The sequence below is a fragment of the Lepidothrix coronata genome, unplaced genomic scaffold (assembly GCF_001604755.1).
Source record: "Lepidothrix coronata isolate B3197 unplaced genomic scaffold, Lepidothrix_coronata-1.0 Scaffold173, whole genome shotgun sequence".
NCBI lineage: Eukaryota > Metazoa > Chordata > Aves > Passeriformes > Pipridae > Lepidothrix > Lepidothrix coronata.
Window position 1 is genome coordinate 241595 of NW_016690353.1, and position 24677 is coordinate 266271.

General features: G+C 44.9%; 1 protein-coding gene across 6 annotated transcripts in view; it reads left to right on the top strand.

The window, feature by feature from the left end:
* Positions 1-14222: 14222 nt before the first annotated feature.
* The window catches only part of NKTR (natural killer cell triggering receptor), a 38251-nt gene continuing 27796 nt past the window's right edge, over positions 14223-24677 (top strand). For all 6 annotated transcript variants that reach the window (XM_017830025.1, XM_017830027.1, XM_017830026.1 and 3 more), the window contains exons 1-3: positions 14223-14251; positions 14532-14611; positions 22738-22812. In XM_017830025.1, coding sequence (XP_017685514.1) covers positions 14554-14611; positions 22738-22812 — 133 coding nt within the window. In that variant the 5' untranslated portion in view covers positions 14223-14251; positions 14532-14553. The remainder of the gene's footprint in view (positions 14252-14531; positions 14612-22737; positions 22813-24677) is intronic.

The window sequence follows — 24677 nt, forward strand, 5'->3', positions numbered from 1 at the left end:
GAGGAGGTGAGAGAGTTTAAGTCAGTGCTGCTTTGAGGAGGTTTCACATTACCTCCACCCCGGAGTCAAGCAGCAGCTCGGAATATTTTTATCAGCAGGGTGCCCCGAGTACTTTGACTTTTAAAAGCCTGACCAGCATAAGCAAGAAGGCAGATGTGCTTTTTGATAAATGCAGCCCCATCACTGGGGTTTCATTCTGTGCTCCATTTGCAGTCCGTGTGAAACAGGGACTAAAGGACACGGTGCCTCTGGAAAGGGAATTAATAATCAATTAAACATTTATGCTGGGAAAGAATCCCATCATTTTAATACTGAAATGAACGGAATGGGAATAAGCTTTGACTTTTTTTATATTACTCTGACCTCCCTCTTCTTCCTTCCCTCTGCCAGGAAGGACTGCAGGGCAGGGCAGGGCCAGACCTGCCCCCCAGCTCAGGCAAGGAGCAGGGGCAAGAGCTTGTGCTGAAACACAGCTCTCAAGTCGAGGGCTGGACGGTTCATGGGCAAAAACACCGAGCAGGAATTCTCACATTTCCATAGCAGATCCAAGGTTACAGCTGCCCTATGTCAGGGCTGACCCTGAGCACTGGCAGGAGGGGCAGGGAGGAGGTTGCAGAACCTGTTGGTGCACTCAGGGCTGTGACAGTCACCTCCTCCCCCATCACTGTTTGTCCCCACACCTCACAAAGGTCCTGCTTTGGAGAGGCAGGGGGTGTGAAATTCCTGGTGTGCAAACAGTCCTCAGGGGCTGGACTCACCTCGGGCGTTTAAGGGCCACCAGTTCAGGGTGCAGCACTGTGTAGATGCTCCCAATAGGCTCCCCACTCAAACCAGTGGGGCAGCCACGAGGGCAGTGATGAGGCAATGTTTGTCTCCAGCATGGACCCTTCAAAGAGACCTGAAGATGCTCCAAGGGCTGGAAACCCTCAGAGACAGGCTGGGAGAGCTTGAGGTGTTTACCTGGAGAAGAGAAGGGTCCAGGAAACATTCATGGAAGTCTTCTTATCATAGAATCATGGAATGGTTTGGTTAGGAAGGGACCTTAAAGCCCATCCAGTTCCACCCCCTGCCACAGGCAAGGACACCTTCCACTAGCCCAGGTTGCCCCAAGCCCTGTCCAACCTGGCCTTGAACATTTCCAGGGATGGGGCAGCCACAGCTTCTCTGGGCAACCTGTACCAGGGCCTCCCCACCCTCACAGGGAAGAACTTCTTCCTCACATCTCATCTAACTCTGCCTAGCCCCAACACCAACCCTGATCCAAACCCAAATGTGTCTTCCCACAGCAGGTCCTCCTACACACTCCCAGCAGAGCAGAATGACCCAAGGCTACGACTGAACTGTTATCAGAGCTCCCTCCAGCACAGGCAGCCACAACTCCTTCTTGAGGAGAAGGGAGGGGTTTGTAGAGCTCAGTGGCACATGCAAAATCCCAGTGAAAGCCTCCTCTCACTCTGAACATCCTCTTGTCATGCTGTATTAACATTTCAGATCAGACACAGGCCAGGAGCTTCCCAAGCTGACCAGGACTTAGCAGAGCCTGTGAGGGAGCTGATTGCAGCTTTGTTCTCCTTAACAAACTCTGTCCTCTGTCTCTGTTTCAGCTCCCCTTGTAAATCACAGCATCTTCAGGCTTTAAAAATTGTCATCTGCTTGATACTGGAGAGCTTTGCTATTTCTTGGGAACAGGTCGTTCAGCTCTGGATAAATGTTATGACAGTTCTCCCTCCACAGAGACATAATTGCTCCTCCTCCTCCTCCTCAGGCAGTGCTGTGGCATCTGAAAAGCATTGGCAAGATGTAGTTTAAATGCTCAGGCATTTTTTTTGGCCCAGAAATAGGCTGATCAATTATATCCATACCTGTAAATAAAGAAGGGCAGGGTTCATCCTCTGACCTGAGATCAGGGCTGCTGTTGATGTGGCTTATCTCTGTTCCTGTTCTTCCCCCAGGACAGGGTGGATTCTTTCTTCTGCTGACCAGCAAGAGCTGCTGGCCCACGACCTTCTCAGGCCATGCCTGGGTCAGTCAGCAGATCCCAACACCATCCCAAAGCAATGCCAACAACTGAAGAGTACAGACAGCCATGGAGAAGTGTTCCTACTACTGTCTGACCATCCTCAATGCTTTATATATATCCATCTAGTCCATTGGGTATGTGCATACATAATTCTTTGTAGAATTTGATCCTAAAAACTGTTTAATTTTCTCCTCTGATTCCCAACTTGAGAAGGTGGAATTTTAATTTGGCTGCCATCCCCAGGCTACTGACTTTTAGTGCCCCCTTAAATGACAATTGTCAGACTCTATGGAGAAATAATCGGGGAAAATCCAGTCCCAAATGAGGTCAGATTGGATAATTTCCTCATCCTTTTTAGCTCTCTGTGTCTGAGGATTTGGGCACTGATACTTCTGCCTTTTTCAGGGGTTTTTTTGCCTGCCCTGTGTCACTGATGGGTCTGGCTGAGCTGGAGGTCCAACCCCAAAACCAGCACGTAGGAATTCATCCCTTCAAAGAGGGAGGAGTGACCTTGGTTTGCAGCATCTCCCTGTCCCCTGGGGCACTGTCAGACACCAAATGAAGAGCCTGTGTGCTTGATGAGTGTTCATGCTTTCTCCCAGCCAGAAAGAATATTTCAATTCCACAGCAGGAGTTTCCTTTGTTAACCCTTCCCCACCTGCTCTCAGGGTATTTTTCTCGTCCCCAGTCTCCAAGAAGATTCAGACTGGAGGTTATATTTGCCTAATTAGCAGTAGGCAAATATGCAGTTTTATAATGTTCAAAGAAGGGGTTTTTTCCCCCGAGGATTTTTAGGATTAGCTCTTTGGAGAAAGAGCTAAACATCATCCACCACACAGATACACCCTGCTGCTGTAGCACTGTCATGCTGAATGCACAGGAATGGAGAGCTGCAAATTTTACAAAAGCCTATCAAAAGTTGTAATTAGGAGGGGGAATTGAGGTCTGAGAGAATCAGAGCTAACAGCTCCTCTAATGTGCTGCTGTTTAATGAATGCCAGGGACAGGTTTAACACAGGAGGAGGGACTGTGGCACCTACACTGACACTACTACGTGGTGTAACTCTGCTCATCCAATGAGTAACAGTGGTGTTACTGCTCACCCCACCTCTGCAGGGAGGCAACCTTTGAGATGCCTCATGGAATGGTTTGGGTTGGAAAAGACCTCTAAGATCATTGAGTCCAACTGTCAACCCAGTTCACCACTAGACCATGTCCTCAAGTGCCACATTTAACCATCCTTTGGGAAGTGCTTTGCCACAACGTGTGAAATACGACGTTTAAAGTTTTGAAATTTTGGGATAATGGAAAATCCCGGCTTGCTCTCCAAAACAAAGGTAATTTGTAGGTATTATAATGGGAGAGTAGAGCAAAAATACGAAGTATTTTAAAAAAGCGACACGGCCTTCTTTGCTTCAAAAAGCCCATAGATTTTAATTCGATTTAATTTAATTAGGATCATTTGGGGTTGGCCTCGGGAGATGAGCATCTGGAGGTGGTGGTAGCACAGATGTTCCCTGGCAGTGGTGCAGCAGGAGAAGGTGAGTCATCTGCTACCCAGTTGATTCCTTTGCTGATGGGGAAGAGGAGCAGCTTTGCCTCAGATCTACAGAGTGACTCGTCTTAATAAAGATGTGCAAAAGAACATAGCAAAAATTGGCCCTGAACAATCCCACAGTCACAGGATGGGCTGGGTTGGAAGGGACCATAAAGATCATCTCGTTCCAAGCCCCTGCCATGGGCAGGGACACCTTCCACTAGCCCAGGTTGCTCCAAGCCCTGTCCAGCCTGGCCTTGGACACTTCCAGGGTTGGGGCAGCCACAGCTTCTCTGGGCAACCTGTGCCAGGGCCTCCTCACCCTCACAGAAACTCTCCCATCTTGCTCCCACATCCACCTCTGTGCAGTCTGATCCAGAGAGCTGCTTCCTGAGAGATGCCCACACATCCCTTGCATCCTGCAGAACAAACAGTGGCCAAACAGGAGGATGTTTGGCGGGTATTAAGCATGGAAGGATGTAGGAAATGACGGTGTATTTGCATTTATACAGATCCCAGCAGTCAGGGAGGAAGGCTCAGGCTTAGAAGTGGTTTCAATTTTGTTTTCTCAGTTTTCCTCCCGAGAGCCCACATTTCATTGCCCTCAGCAAATGATGCCTCTGCTCATGGATATTGTTTCTCCCAGAAATCTGCCTTCTAGGACAAAGCTCATCCAACCGTGGCACTACAGCACTCCCGTTACACCTACTCCAAATTAACTCCTCTCAGTTTTCACACGTCACATTTCACCAGCGCTTGTAACAACCTATAAAACCGCAAGTGAGAGGCCAGAGAAACAGGAAAATTACTTGGAAAGTCTGGACAATTAGGGAGAGAACAAACCACAAGAAAATCACCATCCTGGGGAACAGAAAATGGGCTGCATCCACTGAACACGATGTTTGCTGGGAATAACGTGGTACATTCACACTGACTTTTGCAAACACAGCAATTACTGTCTGGGTGCCCTAAATAGTCACATTTATCTGGGGAGACTTTCTCTGCTCCCTGTGATTTTTCACGGCTCTTCCTCAGAGCTGTTTGCTCCCCGGCAGAGTTGTTTACGTGCTCGTTATTTTTATGGCTTTCCCCTTCATTTCCCTGTAAGTAGAACAACAAATAAAAGGTGTACAGAAGGTGGGAGTGAGTTCCTGCCAGGGGTCAGTCAGGCCAAGCATCAGAAGGTGGTTTCTGACAGCAGGTTCATCCTACAATTGTTTGAGACAGGTCAACAGCAGAGGTTGACTTGAGAGGAGGAAAATGATTGATGTGGTGCTCTGGCAGAGAGGAAAATAGGAACAAAATTTAAGCAGAGACACAGGTTTTTTTCAATTAATTGTTTTTCCCTGAAAATTAGGGGACACAGTTTATTTCCATTTATAATGCCAGGAGAATTTGATTCAGCCACATCTTACTTGTCAGTGCCAGCAGGGCACGCAGGAGAAAACGTGCCCACGGAGATGAGATTAAATACCCTCTAATGAGGTTTTCCAGTTATTTTCCTTGGCCCATATGTTTTAACTAGACCCAAGTGCATCCAATGCTTGGGTCAGAAATTGTACTCAAAGCCTTTTTCTGCTCTGTGCCTCTCAGTTTGGCCACCTCTGCACATGTTGGCCACCAGCACTGGACTGGCCAGCACTCGACAGAATGTGGCAGAGACATTTTCTAGTGCAGCCAAGACCTAAAAGCCCAGGAATAGAGAACTGTGGAATAGAATCACAGAATGGTTTAGGTTGGAAAAGGACCTCTAAGATCATCAAGTCCAACCACTAACCCAGCACTGCCTAAGCCACCACTAAACCACCCCAAGTGCCACATCTACACATCCTTTAAATCCCTCCAAGGCTGGTGATTCAGCCACTTCCCTGAGCAACCTGCACTAATGCTTGACAACCCTCTCCATCCAGGAATTTTCCCCAATATCCAATCTGAACCTCCCCTGGCACAACTTGAGGCAGTTTCCTCTTGTCCTGTCACTTGTTCCCTGGGAGCAGAGCCCAACAGCCCCCCCCAGCTCCCCCCTCCTGTCAGGGACTTGCAGAGAGCGAGAAGGTCCCCCCTGAGCCTCCTTTTCCCTGGGCTAAACAACCCCAGTTTCCTGGGGTTTATAAACAAACCTATCTATGGTTTTATAGCTGTTTCTTGCCTCAGAATCTGAGGCTGAATCCGTGCAGCAAGTATTTTATTGATCCTGATTTATGTTTATAGACACTGTGTGATTATATCACTCCTTTGTTTACCCAGATCCACTAACACTTCCATATCTGACTATTTAGTTAGGTAGCAACTGGCAGCAACAGCTTCATGGCTGGATTTTCTCCCATTCTGTTCCTTAATTCACCATTAAAACTCCATTATTATTGTGATGGTAAAAAGCTCAGTTGTTCATCATTATTCTCCCAAAGGCCCTCAAGTTACCCTGAATAAACACTTGACAGATTTGAGCACCAGGGCTAAATCTGGGTGTAGCAGAATGTGACACAACTGATTTCCCAGCTGATCCATAATCCATCAGAACAACAACAGATATCTCTCTTCAACTGACAAGTGCACACAATTTAATCAGGAAACCTTTGACAAGCTGTAGGTACAGGATATCTCACTGAGATGACACCTCTCCAGTTCAGGTTCATCCTGCTTAACCTTCCTGAGGCACCAATAGCTGAGGATTTGTGATATTTCTGAAGCAAAAAAAATCATCTGTTTGGAAGGGTCTTGGATTTGTGAGTTTGGGGTTTGTTTTTTTTTTGGGAGAGGCAGTTTATTGCTGGTTTACATTGTTTACTCAGGATCAGATAAATGCCATAGGTGCCAGTGACTGTGGAAGAGTCTTGTTTCCCAGGGAAAGCTGTGGCTGTCCCATCCCTGGAAGTCCAAGGTCAGGTTGGACAGGGCTTGGAGTGACCTGGTCTAGTGAAAGGTGTCCCTGCCCATGGCAGGGGGTTGGACCAAGATGACCTTTAAAAGGTCCATTCCAATTCAAACCATTCTATAATTCTACAATTTTGGAAATCTCTGCATGGCTTCATATGTGACCAGTCCTAATTTCTCACACTGAGAGGGAAGTTTGGGCTTGCACTGTAAGGGAGCAGACTGGAAACTGGCTGATCCCTGATTTACATTTTATTTCCATGTTTACATTCAGCTTTTACTTTAAGCTCCTGCCTTATCCTAAAACAAACTCTTTCCATACAGAGGCATAAACAAGATTCTCACTACATCACGCCAGCAGTTTTATGTATCTGTGCCCACCACAACCTTTCAATATTGAATTAAGTGAGGCCAAAGCACTGAACTCCCAGCACAGATATTTTGCTGCTGTTGCAGGGAGGAGAAATTGTCATTCCCAAACAGATCAATGCAGTTTCCTGTCTCTGACAGTGGCCAGTGTTGAACGTTTCAGAAAACAATATAAATCCTTCCCTTCCAACATTCTCTGTCTGTAAGTGCACACACTGCACTTAATTGTTCAATCCCGGAAAAATAATTCCTTCCTGACCGTAGCTGATCATAATTGCATATAGCTTTATTTATATCAACATCAATATTAATCTTGATGGTTATTACTGGTGCTGCTACCAGGAGGCACTGCATGTTTTGTTGCTGCTGTTCTCTAAGCACACCGTGCCAGCCGAGGACTTCTGGAGCTCCTTCATTCCTCCTGTGGAAACCACCCACTTCTTTGCAGGAACTCCCTGCAGGAATCCATCCTGCCTGTATCCACAAGCCAGAATTCTGTAGAATTATAAAGCCACAGAACGGTTTGGGTTGGAAAGGACTGAAAAATTCATCTTGTTCCAATCCCCTGCCATGGGCAGGGACAGCTTCCACTAGACCAGGTTGCTCCAAGCCCCATTCGACCTGGTCTTGAACACTTCCAGACAGCCAAAGCTTCTCTGGGCATCCTGTGCCAGGGCCTCTTCACCCTCACAGGCAAGAATTTCTTCCCAATATCCCATCTAAACCTGCCCTCTGGTAGTTTGAAGCCATTCCCACTAGTCCTGTCCCTCCATCCCTTGTCTCCAGTCCCTCTCCAGCTCTCCTGGAGCCCCTTCAGGCCCTGCAAGGGGCTCTCAGGTCTCCCTGGAGCCTTCTCTTCTCCAGGTGAGCACCCCCAGCTCTCCCAGCCTGGCTCCAGAGCAGAGAGGCTCAGGCCCTCAAAGCATCCCCGTGACCTCCTCTGGACTCATTCCAACAAATCCATGTTCGTCTTGTGCTGAGAACTCCAGAGCTGCACACAGAACTCCAGGTGGGGTCTCATGAAGACAGAGTAGAGGGGGACAATCATCTCCCTTGGCCTGCTGACCTGAATTCCTCAGTGCCCTCTTTTGTTCCCAGGATCCTCCGTTCCTCCCCCAGGTTCAAGCGCAGGAAGCTGCTCCCTTTTGCCTATTCAGATCTCCTGAGAGTTTCCCGCCCCGTCACAGCCATGGCTCTGCCAACTGCTCGGCTTTTCCTTCCTGGCACTGCTCTCCCTGCCATTATCATTCTGCTCTGGAGCCTCAGCTGCTGTAACACCAGAACAAAGCACTGTATCAATTAGTTTGACCTCCCAGCTCGCAGGGGCCGCCACGTTTCCCCCAGTTCCTTCTGTGCTGGGACTTGAATTCTTTATTTTTCAAGCCCTGGCAGCTGTATGGATTTATCTGTACCCGAGATGGCTTTGTGTGGAGTCAGTGTGGTTTCCATAGGACCTAATGGTTCGGGATCAGCAGTGCATACAAATGGAGCTGCCCTTGGTCTGGGGCCAGTTTGGGTTTAGGAGAGATGCAGTTGCTGAACCTGGGCTGGTAAAGCCCTGCCAGAGCTTGGCTGGTTCTGCTTGGAACTGGCTCCAGCCTTTCCGTGCCACATGTCCCACTCCTGGAAGCAGTAAGTTTGGGAGAGCAGAGACAGGGTGTCCCACCAGCACTGCATGAAGTCATTCCTGGCTCAGCACAGCAAACCGATGAACCTCTGCTGGTCTGCAGAGCTGCTCTGCTGGTCCCCAGCATAGGCAGGGCCCCGAATTTCTGGGTACATCTGCACCACAGCCAATTAGCAAACCCTCCTGCGAGCCCCCAGGCTGCAGGAACTGTCTGAGCTAAATCTAACAAGCTCTGAAGTACCTGAGCTGACTCAGTTTCGAGCATTTCCAGCTGCACAACAGAGTGTTCTCAGATGGCGAGAACGTCGAGCCGGGTTTATACATCTTTAATAATGCAAAGGTAAAAAGGTAAACTAAACTTAGGGGAAAAAGGCAAGGGGAAAAAAATCCAGTGGAGAGGAATCATCATATATTTTTCCCCTCAAAAAGCTATTAATTAAATATTAGTTTGAATCTGAGTGATCCTGGGGATATTACACTTCATACCAGGCCTCTCATGGGGCCATGTAGCTGCCTCCAGCAATATGTATGAATTTTCCCTTTTTTTTTTTCCTGCTTGTTCAGTCCCATTTTTTATTTCCAATCCCTACCTCGGTGTCATTTCTGAACAAGAGGAGGCTTTTAGGCAAAATTGCCTTATTCCTTTTGCCGACAGAAGACCGATACAGGTTGTCAAAGCCCCTAGTAAAAGCCCTCTGTTGTCATCCATTCCAAGAGCTCCAAATTTAATACAGGATAAGAGACACAGAGAAACAGATGGGAGGTGGCAAGAACACGGTAACACAAACAGTCTAATTTTATTGGAAAGGGTAAAAACTCCCTTGTGTTGCTGTTCTGTAGCTTGTCCCACTTACTGGCTTCCACACAAGACTCCACATGCAAACCCAGACATTGTATCATTAGCTTCCACGATTTCCTGCAGCACCAAGTTTCACTGGTTAATTATATGTTGTATAAACAAATCTCTTGGTTTTGACCCAGTTCGAGTATTATTGCATGGGTAAATCATGTCTGATATGAGGTAGCAGAACTTCTTCCTTTGCTTAAAGAATAGTTTTGATTACTAACAAGACATCAGGGTTGGTGTTTTTTTTTTTCCATATCCCTGAGTTATAACCCCTTGAAGTAAATGAAAAAAATAACCAATTGCTTTGAGGTTTGGATCAGGCCAAATGTGACTTAAGACACTCACAAGACACCAACCCACACATCAGACATTTATTGGTTAAGGAAATGTAAAATCCTCAAGCTCTTTATCTACACACATTAGAAGAGCAAAATGCTTTTTTTTTTTTAATTTTTTGGGGAGAACTCAGTTACTAATGAAATAAGCAGCGAGGTAGACAGGAAGGTTTAGAGGTAGGGATCATCCTGTAGCAGCTCAGAGAATTACACAGAAACCACATTAAATGCTGTTCCAGCCCCTGATCTCACTCATATTCAGGTTTCTTGACAGCATTTGCTTTTTGCTTGTTTTCTGGGTGAGATTTTGGCACTGTTGAGATTCAAGAGCCAAGGAGACCGAAGCTCCGTGTTCATCCAGGGAGAGCACAGGCAGCTGGAGGATGAAACCTCAGGGCTCCCAAACTCACCTGCCCCTCAGCACCTGGCTGGTTTCGTTTCTAGTCTCAGCAAGCTGCAGGTAACAACCTGCAGGCATCGTGTCCATTTAAAACCCCAGACACCAGTTTAGATGAAATGGGGGTTTCAGGATGTGAAGAAGCCAGAAGTACAGGAATATTCCCTGCCCCATTAAGCAATTCCCACATAATGGATTAATGAGTTGCTGATATCTCTATTCTGCTGGGGCAGTCATTAACCAGTTCTGGTTACTGCCTGGATAGCAGATGGGGCCACCTACTCACACCAGGGATGGAAACGCTCCTAAAGCTTTAGGGCAGGATGGGGGGAAGCTCAGTAATCCTCTAGGAAGCGTGTTAGTGGTTCAGGTATTAACTGGGTTCACAGGAAATCCCGGGGGAAAGGGAAGCCTGAGTGTAGAGAACTGCAGGGAGCATTTGGATATCTGAGGTTACAGATACCCCTGTAACCACATCCATGCTCCTTTTCAGCAAAAGCAAGTCCTAGGATAGAAGTTTTGCTTTAGACACACCATTTCCTTCCCTTTAACATCTAAAGTCTGCACTCAAATGCTGATCTGGGGATTTTTTAATGAAGCACCTTTTCGCTGTTTCAGTTTCCTTAACAGACAAACTGCCCGTCGGCTTTTCACTTCTAGCTTCTTGTTTGCTCAGCAACGAGGCTTTGCATATTTAAAACCATTTTTCAGTTCTTCTGGTCTGCAATAATTATAAAAAATATCAAAGGAGTGGTTTTGTGTGGTTGACTGATTGAAGGAAGCACTTCAGGTGCTCATCTGTTCTTCAGTAACACAAGTTTTTAAATTTAACTGTAGAATTTGCCATAGGCTGGTAGAATTTTTCCACAGAACTGTAGAATTCTGTAAACGTTTGAGCATCTCTCAGTGCTCAAGACTTCAGTGACCTCTGGGAACGGCTCTGACTCAGTTCTTCTCCTGGTGTCAACACTTCACATCCATTTCCAAACAGAATCTGCAGAGCAGTTACAGCGAGATTGGGAACAAGCAGCCGTGAATTTGTCTCACAGAACTATTTTCAGCACCACCCCCCTCAACCAAAACGCCCCAGATAATGAAAAGCTTCGTTGGAAATTCCTTCTCCTCCTTATGCAACAAATAAGGCAGGAAAATACTCAGCAGAGCAGAGGTTTTTCAGGCACTAGGTCCTCTACCAACAACTTGTTGCTTAGAAAAAAAACCACCTTGTTTCCCTTTTCAGACTCAGGTTCCATGTATGGAATTTGCAAAAAAAGATAAGGAAAAGCCTCTATAAATACCTAAACAAAAGCTTCTCAGTTCAAGCTTCCACGGCCACATGTAGACTAATAATTACTAAGGCAATCAAAGGCACTTTGGAAAATACAGTCTGTGTCCCAATTCAAGCAGTTTTACCCCAAAGTGCCCGTAGGCTCCGTAGCTGCTCCACAGTGGCTTTGTACCCTCCTAATTTTCAATCTCCTGCAGCCAAACAGGCTCTGCCTCAGGAAAGAATGCAGCTTCCAGCCGAGAAGCTGGAACCAAGAGTTGTCGATGTGGATTTTTAGGCATAAATTGTATCACTAAGAAATCTCTAAAGTGGATTGGAGGTAGGATAAGCTGGATCTGCGGATCTTGGTGCCTGCAAAAGTTGTCCACAGGACTGGAACGTGACCGTGAAAATTCAAGCCTATAAAAGGGGGCATTTCGCAAATTGATGGCTTATCAAAAACTAGAATTACACAGAAGTAATTATTCATAACTACACCGAGCATAATCCCCCTCACACAGGCTACAGCCAGAGTCACTGCCATCAATGGGGACTTTGTCACTGGTTTCAATGGGCACAGGATGTGACCAGAGCAGCATCTGCAGCAGCTCCCAGAGAGGAACACGAGGAAAAAAATCTTCATTTGTAACTCAGTGTTTCATGTTTCAAAGGACTGGCCTCAGAATGTGCTTCAGAAACCCTTTCTTTTGGGTATCTCTTTCTTCATCAAGCTGCATATTTATCAGCTCTAGTCCTAGACATGATCTTAAGAGCTTATCTCTCAAGGGATCAGAACTTCTTTCCAATTTGCTTCTTTATTAAAATAATCAGGGCTTGAAATTAACTTTTTTTTTATTGCTCACAGTGTTTGCTACTTTCATCAAGAGCAAGTAGTTCATTTCCATGTCTTTTTTTGAGACTTTTTACTTATTTATTTGTTCATCTGCCTCTAGCAAGTTCACATTCTGAGGACAGAAAAGCAAAAAAAGTGGAGGTAAAAGGGAATTAATAATTTATTTGACGATTAAGGAAATCAAGGAGACGTGCTGTCAAATTTTGATTCTAGCAAGGAATTCCTGCAGACCTACTATAACTCAACTTCTCAGTAGTTTTGTTTCTCAGTTACCATGTAAAAGTGAGGTAAATAACACCCTTCTGCTTTATAAGAGCATTTCACAGCTAAATAATTTAGGACCAGACTGTGCTACACTTTTTTTTTTTTCACATTTTTTGATAGCTTACCATGCAAGTATCCCCAAGGACCAGCAAACCTCTGTGACAACTCCAGTGACAGGATTCCTTAGGGACCACTTGCACAATCATGTGGTATCAGCCCTAATAAGGACAGAATCTAGCTGTTAAGACTTCATGAGATGCTCAAATACTGTGGTGGCAGCAACCATTAAACTACAGATAAATTACATCTGAAAAAAACCCCACTTTTGCTGCATTCCCAACTTCTAAAATATCCTCTGATTTCAGCATTGCTACTCTATTCTCAGCAGGGGATTTTTTTCATCTAAAACCTCATCTGAATTTCTCCTCAGACAAGGACATAATTGCAGATTCTGCTGCCAGGGAAAATTCCTGCAATGAGTTCTGGTTTGTACAACTTTTGGAAAGCATTTGGAAATGTTTTGCTTCTCGGGTGGTGAGGACTGGGTAGTGCCCTCTCCCTGTTTAGAAACAGACAAAACTTCTTTCTGGAATTAATAAAGATAATGTTACAGGAGTATTTATATAAATTAAACTGATGGGCTGCACGAAAAGCTGTTTTAAGCTGCTGGACATCCTCAGTTTGGAGTAAGTTGGCCAGAAGGACGCGTTAGGCTGAGGATTTACAGATTTAATACTCCTTCCTGAGCAGTTTGACGCTTCAATTTCTGATTATCATTTTCACGCTCTGGAAAAATCCCAAACTCCGAATAAATAACCTATGGCCTGCTGCAATCATTAGAATGTCTTGGGTTTCATTTTGGGGGGTGATCCTAAGATGTAGCGGGGCTGAGGCTGAGCAAGGGGCAGGATGATCCCACGTTCCCATCCTGAGGGAGAACCAGGGCAGCCCCATGTGATGAACGCATTGCAGCGAACATTTTTCCACACATAATCTTCTGAGGACTTTTTTTATGCTCGCAAAGCTATTTTCCCTTCGCAGGGAATCGTCTCAGGTTTCCCGAATTAAAGGGGTGAAGGAGCTGAGGGGGGAGGTTGCTCAGCTCCACAGCCCTGCCCGGGTACGATGGTGAGGGGGAACATCCCCCTGTGGGGATTGTTTATTCTGTAAACGTCATTTATTCTCTAATGGTTATTTATTCTGCTATTTATTCATGTTACTTATTCTGTAAAGCCCCTCTTCCTCCTCCCCGAGCCACGTCCAGAGAGATGGGTAAGCAAATCTGCGCTCCCATTTCTTCGGAGAGGGGAAAACACCAGAGGGAACCAAGCAGCTATTTCCAGGATTTAAAATCACAGCCCACCACTTATGGGCAATTACACTTCCCACAGGGAGAAAGCACGAGTTAAGAGCTGGATTTATTTTAATTATTTTTTTTTTTTAAGCATTCATCGTTTTAAACACGGCACGGCACCGGGGGATGTCGGTCACGCCATGGAGGGAGCGGAGCCCTCATCCCCTCATGGCGCTGTCGCCCGCCCCAAGCCCCCCCCCCCCCGTGAGAGCACGAGTTAAAAGTTGGATTTATTTTAATTATTATTTAAAAAAAAACCAAAAACAACCAAACAGTCATCCTTTTAAACATGACGGGGGAGGTCTCTCGCTCATCCCCTCACGGCGCCGCCTTCCCCTCACGCAGAGGGCGGGAAAGGCGGGGAAGGAGGCGGCGCCCGGCGCGGCCATTGAGCCCCGGCGGGTAATGGCGGCCGGCGGCGGCGGCGGCGCCGCCTGGCGGCGGGGCGGGGACAGCGGGGGCTGAGCCGGGGGGCGCCGTGCGGGGACAAAGCGCCGGAGCCGCCAGGTAAAAACCCCGGAGAAAGGGATGGACGGGAAGGGCTGCGAGGGGACCGGGATGGGATGGGATGGGATGGGAGGAGGGGATGGGCCGCGCCGACGGCGCCGAGCCCGCCTGGGAGGAACCGAATGCCCTGAGGGCGAGTCTCGCCCGCCGGCGGCGGAGGGTCGGGGCTGAGGCGGGGGCGGGGGGCGGGAGGGGCCGCCCCGCTGTAATTGAAGCCCCGGGTGAGGAGGGAGGGACGGGAGGAGGGAGCGCGGGGGCTCCTTCTGTGCTTTGTGTCCAGGTGGCGAGGCCGAGGGGCGGCCATGGGGGTGCAGGACCGGCCCCAGTGCTTCTTCGAGATCGAGATCAACAGGGAGCCAGGTGAGGCTGCGCTCTGGGGGCTTTTTCGCCGCGTTTTCGCCCCTTGATGATGGGCCCAAGCCGCTAGCGGCGAGTTTGGCTACGGACGTGTTATTTCTGAGTTACTTTTTAATAACTTCTGGTGTTTTCTGCGGTGCTGGACGCTCCTGGTTCTCTCCCGGGTTCGGTTTTTATTTGCACACCTGAATTTAAAGGTTTGGAGAGGCTCGTAAACGCTGTTTCTGAAGGTAAAAAGCTGTCTGGTGATGTGTTACACCTTTTCTATTATACCTTTGTTGTACCAGCTCTATAAACTGTGGTAAATTGGGGCAAGCTGTGAGGAGGCTGGAGATTTACTCCTATAAGTATTTTTAATCGTACTGTAATTAAAATTGGGAAGGGACCTCAGGAGGTCATCAGGACTAAATCTTTCCTCCTCCCCCTCGAAATGAGTCTTTTGAATGTAAAAGAAGAACTGACCATTCAGTCGTAGGTTATCTCACCAAGTGGGCTGTTGAAAAAAAAAAAATAATTAAAATAAATCCATCTCTTAACTCGTATTTTCCCTATGGGAAGTGTAATTCCCATGAGTGGTAGACTGTGAGTTTTAATCCTGGAATAGCTGCTTGGTTCCCTCTGGTGATTTCCCCTCTCTGTGAAAATGGTTGTACAGATTTTCTTACCCATCCTTCTATGAATGTGTATTTATCGGTGCGTGTCAGTTGTCTCACACACAACTCGGTGCTTTCTGTTGCTACCACTTGCCTCTCAGAGAAAATGAATGTACGGGGTGGCTTCATTTATGCTTTCACTTTCATTTTCTGCTTTAATGTTTCTCTGAAAGCCTTTGAATTAAGAGGCTGTATCTCTGAGACTCCAAATTTCGGCTGCATTCAGATGTAACTGAAAACCATTTGGCTTTTTGTTTTCGCCACAATTTCAAAAGAGAGATTGATTCTGTTCTGACTTCAGAGACCTGATAGAGCATATCTATAAATCTGTTGCTATTGTAGATCCTGTCTGAGTTATTTTGATTAACAGTGTGTTTTCTGAATAGTTTTATTGAAAAGTGTTGATGTAAGTGGAGTTTTGACATGTTCTGTTGCTTTAAATTCGGATTTACTATGGGATGAGACGACTAAAAATGTTGAGATTGTGTAGGTTTCCAGTTAGGGATGGTAGTTTAATGGCCTTGATTTATAGCCAGGACAATTCATTCTTCATCTCATTTGTTTTTAATCTTTTTGGGTTTTTGGTTTTTTTTTGTTCTGAATCTCCATGTGAGGGATCTCTCCCTGCACTGTTTCCTCTGCTCTTTATGCTCAGGTTGCTGCTCCCATTTCATAATCGCTTTTGTTGCCTCGTCCCCTCCTCAGCCCCCGGCTGTGCATCGCGAGTGAAAGTGGATTACCTTGCTTTCCCCCCAGATCTGTTTGGGATTGATGACTGATAGCGGTGTCAGGGAGGAATTGCAGCGTCCGTGTTCCTGGTGGTGCAGAGCTTGGGTTACTTGGAGCAGACCCAGGGCTCTGGCTCACTTTTTGTGGCTGTCTGCATTTATTTTCTCTTCAAAGTAACAGGAATCTCCCAGCTGCGTCTCAAACTCGGGGCCCTGCTGGGTTTATTGCACCTGACTAATGACTGGTGTTTTTGCAGGAAAATGTGCCAATTTGTAAGATGTTGGTGGTGGGACTTGTGCACGATCTTGTCATTCTGCTTTGTTCTGGTGCCTGTTTATTAATTCACTGTGCAACTGTGCCTCGGGATTTAAGGATATATTTAAAAAGCTTAAACGTTGCTCCCTTAGCTGTGAGATGACCTTCAAAAGCTGAATCGAGTGGTAAATCAGTGCTTCCAGATGACACCAAGCACTAACTCTGAGAGCTGTGCTCTCCTGCTGACACTACTGAGGTATTAAATTTAACTTCTAAACTGCCAGCAGATTTCCAGATGAACATTTTGCTGCTTTGACTTCAATAAACGAGCCAATCTCTTCCTTCATCTTTGTTAGATGTTGGGAGACAGATTTGGGGAGGAGAACAGCCCTGCTGTTTGTTGTTAGCAAAGAAACAGGGCATTACCCCCACCCTGTCTGCACTGAAAAGCTGAACTAACATCTCCACAAAATGCAGAGACAAGAGAATGTGCCCCTTGCAGCACTGGAGGCACCTCTTTGCCTGCAGAACACAAACCTGTGTCCTTTTTAACACTGGAGGTTGCTTGGAGTCCAAAAACGTTTCCCCCCTCCCAGGCTTTGCTTTCCCAGTGTTTGTCAGAATACCTGTAGCAATTAAAAGTAAGGTTAATTTTACTCTAATTAGATCCGTTAGAAAATGCAGCCATGAATAATGTCACTTTGCTTGTGCTTTCAGAAGCTTTGGTTGTTTTTTTTTTTACAGCTTTTGTGTCCATATTTTAATTTTAGCTACAGAATCTTGGAATAAAACTTGGTGCCAGCTTGTGTGTGCCTCTTACAGTGGGGCAAACTTTGTGGGCTTAGTGTTTTTTGAGTCTAAATTTAGGCTGCTTTTAGGAAGTTGCCTGTTAAGCATTTTTTTTTTTTTTCTGAATGCACGTTGTGGCTTGTAATTTTTAAACAGCAAACGGGGAATAAATCAGGAGTAAACATTTATTTTGATCCTGGCACAGGCAGCACCTCTCCCTTCTTTTGGGCCCCTCACCAATGGATTTGGCTGCTTGCAGCGTGCACATAGGATTAAAGTGCTTACAGCATTCCAAGAATTTGGGGATGGCAGCAGATGCCTATTTAAATAATTCTGTCTTTACTCTGTGAGGCAAAATCTGTGTGAAGCTCCAGTCTTGCAGGTACCGTGATAATTGGAACAGATGTCCCACTAGGATGTCACAGATGCTGCTCTAGCATTTCATGTGGCCATCCAAGAACTTTTCCCCACATCTCCCCTCCTCACCCCACTCCTGACTGACTTTGTCCCTCATAAAGTATGTTATATTTACTAATTATTGCTTTGTTTCGTTTTTATTCGCAGAAGAATTTTTTTCATTTCTTTTTTTCTCCTGTCTTTTGTTGTTGTATGACCCTTTGCTCACTCTTCCACTTCAGTTTCCTCCTTTCCTGCTATGTCCCTTCCCTTATCAGTCAGTCTGTTCTTTCCTTACTTTTCTCTTTCTCGTCCCTTTTGCCTGAAGTTTGGTGTATTTTGGGATTTCAGCTGCTATAAATTTATGTGAGACAAACCCTACTGTAAAATTCCTTGTAGTCCTGTGCCTCCAGTAGTAACCCAGGGATGCCTTAGGGGGTTTTATTGCCTTTCCCAAAGACAGAAACTGTTCTCAACTGCCTTCACGTTAACTTTTGAGTCCTTTGAAGGGAAAAAGTTGTATTTTGGCAAAAAATAGATCAGCACTTGGACTGTCCCTGAGCTGATTTGCAATTCAGTTGTGTCTGGTACAGAAGGAGCCAAGGGGGATCCTGTGTGGGGAGCCCTTGTCAAGGGAGACAAGATATAAGATTGCAGGAAACTAGTTTAATAAAAATTGTGCTACAGTCATCCTGTAGGATTGTTGTTGTCAGTGCAGGATAAAATACCTGAAAACTCACCTTGAGGCCTGGAACAAGTTGGATGAGTAAATGGAAGGCAAAGTGAGCATCCTCTTGTGCCAGGAGAAGGAGAAGTGCAGCCTCTCACTTCCACATCTCTGTGAATTTTTTTGTGTGCAGTACTGGAATATGTTTGGGTTTGTGGAGACCAGGGAAGAGTGGAATGGAGGGAGCTCCAGGCAGTGTTTGTGGAAGACTGGGATTAGTAGGGAGCTGGGCAAAGAAGTTTGTGGAGGTTTTCCTTGCAAAGGGGCAAGGAAGTGTTAGCAAAGTGTCAGTGTGTCAGGACTGCAGATCCTCTGCTCGGGGGAACTGGGACATCCATTCCTTCAACTCATGTTTTAAATAAAATCTATTCTTTTCCCCAGTAAGCTTTTATTTTCTTACACTGTAGCCACACTTCTACTTTAAACCAATGCCTTTAGATTTATGTGCCTTTAGTGTTCACAAATTTTAGGGATAAATAAACTAATAAAATTCAAATACAGTCCTTTTAGTGAGCTGTTACTTAAACTTGAATGCAAATCTGTCTGAGCCTTTGGGCCCTTGGCAGCCTTCCTGGCCTCAGTCTGTGCATCACTGTCTTCATGGTTGTAATCCCTCCTTTCTCCTTCAGCAGGATATCCCTGCTCATATCCTGGGAAAAGTGCCTTTTCCTTGGTTTTACTCCGAGAAAAAGATCAAACCCACTAGGTATAATTTTGAATAACCAGGTTTATTTTGGGAGTGTGTATCAGAAATTGATACCCATGTGGTCTAAATATAATAAAGCAAAACAGTTCACATGACATGGAAAATAACTTAAAAAACAATTTGTGTTTGGCTCCCAAAGTTCTTCTGGAAAAGTTAAGCAGCTTAATCAGAGGATTAACATTTGAAATCAATGATTATTTTAGTAAACTTTGCTCTTATTTTAATATAGCATGGATATTCCTACCCTGAATTTTTACCACTTAATTTGAATCAATACTAGTTCTTCCTCAGCAGAAAAATTTGTTTGGGAGTTCAAAAACAAAATAAAACAAAGTTTCTCTAATTGGTGCAGCTCATTAGCCTCAGATAGCACCTTATGAAATCCAGCTTCAAAAATCTCAGACTTCACAAACAGCAAGTGCTGCATTTATAGTTATTAATAATGTACGTCTTTCATCACTCTAATTTCTATTAAAAAGCTTTAAAAAATAAAAGCCTGCCAAAAAAATAATACTTCATTGAAGTGTTGTTTTACAACTAATAGGTACATGTAATCCTGGCATGTTTTGCTTTAGCCTGGAAGTGAGATCTCTGTGCAGGCTCATTTCGTGGCTCAGGCCAACCGAGGGTTCTGGGGAGGTTTGAGAGCAGCCTTTGCCTGCTTGACTGGCTCTTTTTAGCAGGTTTTTTGTTTGTTTGTTTTCATTTCCTGTTCAAATATTATGGTTAGTCACAGAGCTCCTTCCCTGATCTGATAACTTAAACCTTCCCATCAGGGAAATGAAGCTGAAGAAAGCATTGGAAATTTTCTCTCAGTAGTGAGGGATCATTTTGGAGAAGAAGTGTCTAAATCTGAGGAAATAAGTGGCATCTCAAATGCTTTTTTTTCTTTTTTAATCTCTGTTATATCTGCATGTACCTCACCCCGAGTTTAAAATGAGATTTTTTTTTTCATAGGTTCTAATCGTGCATATTTCCATTAATCTTTTTATTAACGGCTGTTATTTCCTGCATCTTTGACCAAGGTGTGAAAATGTGTTTGATCTTTCCTGACACATTTAATTGCCTGCTTGTCAGGGGAACATATAACCTTCCAGTGATAATGGTACTCCTGGAGCTGGAGTAAAACACAGACAGTAACCCAGCAGATGGATGCACAGTGGGGGGTTTCTGTTGGATGAGGAGGCAGCAGCGTTTTGTGCTGTTGGATAGAACTGGGTAAGCAGTACTTCGGGTTTTATGGAGGAGAAAGGCCTCTTTTAGTCTGGATCTGTAACCTCTGGGTGTTGGAAATGTGTGTTACAGTTTGTAGGAGTGGAAAGGTGTGAGAAGGCCGGGCTGGATGGGGCTCTGAGCAGCTTGGTCTGATGGAATCCCATGGAACTGGATGATCTTTAAGGTCCCTTCCAGCCCAAATCATTCCATGATTCTACGAGCACCTTGTTACTGACAAAGCTTTAGGGAAAGACATGTTCAAGTCTTGATGCCTTAGTTGTGAATGTGCCTTTTTCCATCTTCTGCTGTCATCTTCAAGAACTTAAGGTAAGGTTCTTCCACCAGAAAAAAAGAAGTGGTGTCTGCTGCTTAAAGTGCTAAATATGATGGAATTATAAGTAGGACTTGCAATGAGAATCCTTCTACAAAATATGCCTAAGGCTAAAAGTCCCTTCTGGAGCCTGCAGGCACTGATACCTCCCAGTTATTTGACAGCTGGAACCTTGGAATCAGCAGCTGGAACCTTGGAATCAGCAGCTGGGCTGTATTTCTCTTCTCTGAGGAGAATGGGGATAGTGGCAACTTCTTCCCTGGAAAACATCATGTGTTATTTCACACAGTGAATGCAGGAGGGATGTTCTCCTCTGGGGCAGGCTGGGAGAGCTGGGAGTGTTCACCTGGAGAAGAGAAGGCTCCAGGGAGACTTGAGAGCCCCTTGCAGTGCCCAAAGGGGTTCCAAGAGAGCTGGAGAGTGACTGGGACAAGGGATGGAGGGACAGGACAAAGGGGAATGGCTTTAAGCTGAAGGAGGGCAGGTTTAGATGGGATATTGGAAAGAAGTTCTTGGCTATGAGGGTGTTGATGCCCTGGCACAGGTTGCCCAGAGAAGCTGTGGCTGCCCCATCCCTGGAAGTGTCCAAGGCCAGGTTGGATGGAGCTTGGAGCAGCCTGGAAGAGTGAAAGGTTTCCCTGCCCTTGCCAGGGGGTGGAACAAGATAATCTTTAAGTGCTCTTCCAACCCAAACCAGTCTGAGATTCTATTCTATGATTCTATGAAATCTGTCCATGGCTTTCTAAAACACTTGCTTCAGTTCAACACTTTTCCAGCAGAAGAATGGGAATGGGACTTCTGTTCTCCTGGATTCCGGGGCTCTAATGGAAATGGGTAACTTTTCTGCTGAAGTGTCTCCTCCATTGTCTTCTTTGTATGGATCTTCAATCCTCACAGCTTATAATGGTTTCTTTACCTCCAAATAACTCCCTTTTCATAATGGTAGCTACAGAGCTGCTGTTTGATGTGAGATCCATGAATATTCCCTATTTCTTCATTCTTTGGACACTCTCCCTGCCCATTTCCTTTAGATTTTCCTGCTGTAATGATGAATGCTTAGAGAACATTCTTACTGCACTTAATGAGACACAGACATTTCAACAGCTGAAGGCATCTGGAATTTTTACCTAAGAGTACAAAATTCAGGTGGTATTATTTCATTCCTTCCTTTTTGAGCCAACAATTCACCTTGTTATAATTGTATATATTTGGACAAAGCCTTAAACTTAAAGCCTTAAACTTGGGAGCCTCTTAATTTTTTTTTTTTTTTGGCATTAAATGAAATACATTTCAACTTTAGGTTTGTTTGTTTTTTTTTTCTTTAAAGGGAAGAAAAGAGAAGTTATTCCTGGAGTAGTTACTTTTTAAAATGATCCTTGAAGTCTTACCAGTGTGCACCACTAGAGTGTAGTGCTCATTGATAGATTGTTACTGGTCTTCTTGTAATGCTGGCCAACAGTGTGGCTTCTATGGTTTTGTTTCACAACCTGTAGATACAACTTTTTCTGTGCTAATTATGTATTTTCTAAAGATTTCATATATTTGGGAATGGTTTGGGGTTTTTTTTTTTTCTTACTCTGCATCTCAGTATTTTGGAAAATGGAATAGAAAATATGAATCAGTTTTAAAATACTTTTCTTTATATTAAATCATTTTTCAGCCGTATTTTAATAGTTTTAGAAGGTAGATAACATAAAAAGAGAAAGTAATATTTGGTTCATAGTATCTGGCAATTAATCCTGCCTGCCTTTCATCTTTCCTATTTGGTTTATCTGGTTGTTGTTTTATTGTTTTGTTTTGTTTTTTGTTTTTAAACTAAAGGATTTTAGGCCAAAAGTGCCAATGCATCTGTAATCCTTAACATGGTGTGAAACTAAATTGGACTTTTTAGGTCATGATCCCAGGGAAAACTGTGGAAATGTGATTATTAATGCATTTGTATAAACATGGTAATTGGGGAGGGAATTCCTCCAGCTCTCTGAGGGCTTGTGTTTATGGCAGATCTTTCTCAAAACAGATCTGACATGATAAACTATTTTAGTAAATCAGTTTGGCTTTCCAGGCTCAAATCAAAATGGGGTCATTAGAATTGTTAATAAATTAACTGTAATGATATTACTTAATTTTTTACAGTTGTTATTGTTCTTCCTTGCAGCTTATTTTAATATTTGCATATTTAAGACGCTTGCTTATTCTGCTTAATGAAACAGCTTTTTCTCAGAAAATGATACTTTCACAAATGCTGATTTTAATTATATGGAGACTTTCCTCTATTATTCCAAAGAGTTATAAAACCCTTAATTTTATTTTTTTATTACTGTTTTCTAGTTGGTCGAATTATGTTTCAGCTCTTCTCAGACATTTGTCCGAAGACTTGCAAAAACTTCCTTTGCTTGTGCTCAGGTAAATAACTTGAATATATTTCAAATTTTTATGGTGACTTGCAATTATTATTTGTTTATACAGGTATAAAGCACAGCCAGGGGCTTATCTGAGGAGCTAAATAGCTGTATAATGGAGATCACTCAGCACCTAATTCAATGTGTGTCATGCTGGCAAAGCTCACCTGCCCAGGGGTTATCCCTTGCAATCCCTGTGGGACTCCTCCTCCACATCCCACTTCCAAGTGATTTGCAGCACGTGGAAAGAGCTGCTTAGGCAGGAGGGGTTACAAGTAGATGGAGCTCAGAGATTTTGTCTCTTTCAAACAAAAATCAAACACATTTAGGGCAAAAAAACTTAGAAAAGCCCAACCCGTGAGCTTTGTACTGGCTGTTGTGGAAAAGTGCCTGAGCTCGGGGAGGTGCTGCAGCTCCAGCCAGTGGAACAAAACTGGTCTGTGTTTTCCCTGCCTGGGAAAGTCGTGGCAATGCTGTCAAGGAGGGTAAAAAATGAGAAGATTCAAACTTCTAACCGTGGTCTAAAAGCTCACATCTCAGTGTCCCAGCTCAATTACACGGTCAAGTGCCACGCAGGATCCCATTCTCCAAGGGGATTATCCACAGCCTGAGGGACGTGCTGGAACGTGGCCAAAACTGGGGGCACATATTCCTTGGGATTGATTGAGGTGGGCTTCCCAATGCTGTAGCAAAGAGGGGCATGTTTTGGGGTGAAAGGGCCTGTGTCCGTGCCTGTAATAAATAGCTTTGCTTGCTTAACTCCTGTGGAAAATCAAACTGGGGTAGGAGGAGGCCTGGATGGTGGGTGTGGAAAAGAACTTGTGTTCTTTGGGGGAAGGCTTCTCTAAATCCCATAAACAGCAGTGCCATGAGTGAGTTTTGTGCCACAAACTGCTCTTTGCCCTCATCCTGGCAGGGATGGGCTGTTTGGAAGGGCAAACTTGGGATGTTTGAGCTGTCAGTTAATTTGGGGTGGAGGAATAATAGCTTGTAAAGGGTGGGGTTGTCTCTGGGTAAGGAGTGTACCTGCATTTCTGAGGGCATGTCCTCTGACTGGCTGTCAAATGCCTCTTCCATAACCAGTGGTGGTATGACAGTGAATATTGGTTTATTTATCCTGTCTCCTTACAAAATAACTCCTGTGCATGTGGTTTATATGGGATTTCAGCTGTTGCACATGGTATAATAAAAATAGTATTCTTAATTGCCGTGTTCTGCCAGCTCCCCTCTTCCAAGGAGCTAAAGTGTGTCTTGACATTCCCTGAGTGGAGCAGTATAAATCCCTCATGAACCTACTACACCTCCCCATCCACATGCCCAGTGTGGTTTTCCTTCTGGATTTGGGAGGAAATGTTAATGCAACTTGAGGTTCTGGGATCACCTGCCTCACAAACCACCAGCACCCCTGACCTCCAGCTGGCATTGAGGGGTGGCCTGACACTGTGCATGGACTGGTGAAGATGTGACACATGCTTGGAGCAGCTCAATCCCACTTTTCCAAGTGTGGATCACATTGAAACTGAGCTGAAGCCTGTTCTGAGCTCACATTTCTCTCCTGGGAATCATCTGGCACATCCAGATGTGGAAGTGCTCTGAAGAGGACTCTGTGAGCTGCAGCTACAGAGGACTCACAGAGGACTCTGTGAGTGCAGCTACAACCACAAACCACAGAAAACAGTTAACCCATCGTTATCCTGAACTCTTGTTTCCTTATAAATTATCCTGGGTGGATTAACACGCTCTTCCTTGGAAAGGAAGGACATTTTTTTAAGGAACAACTTAATTTTCACCTGAGAGTCCCTTTCTGATATTTATGGATGGTGAAAAGGCAACAGGTAGGGCTGTGTTATCTTTTGTAGCTTTGCTATT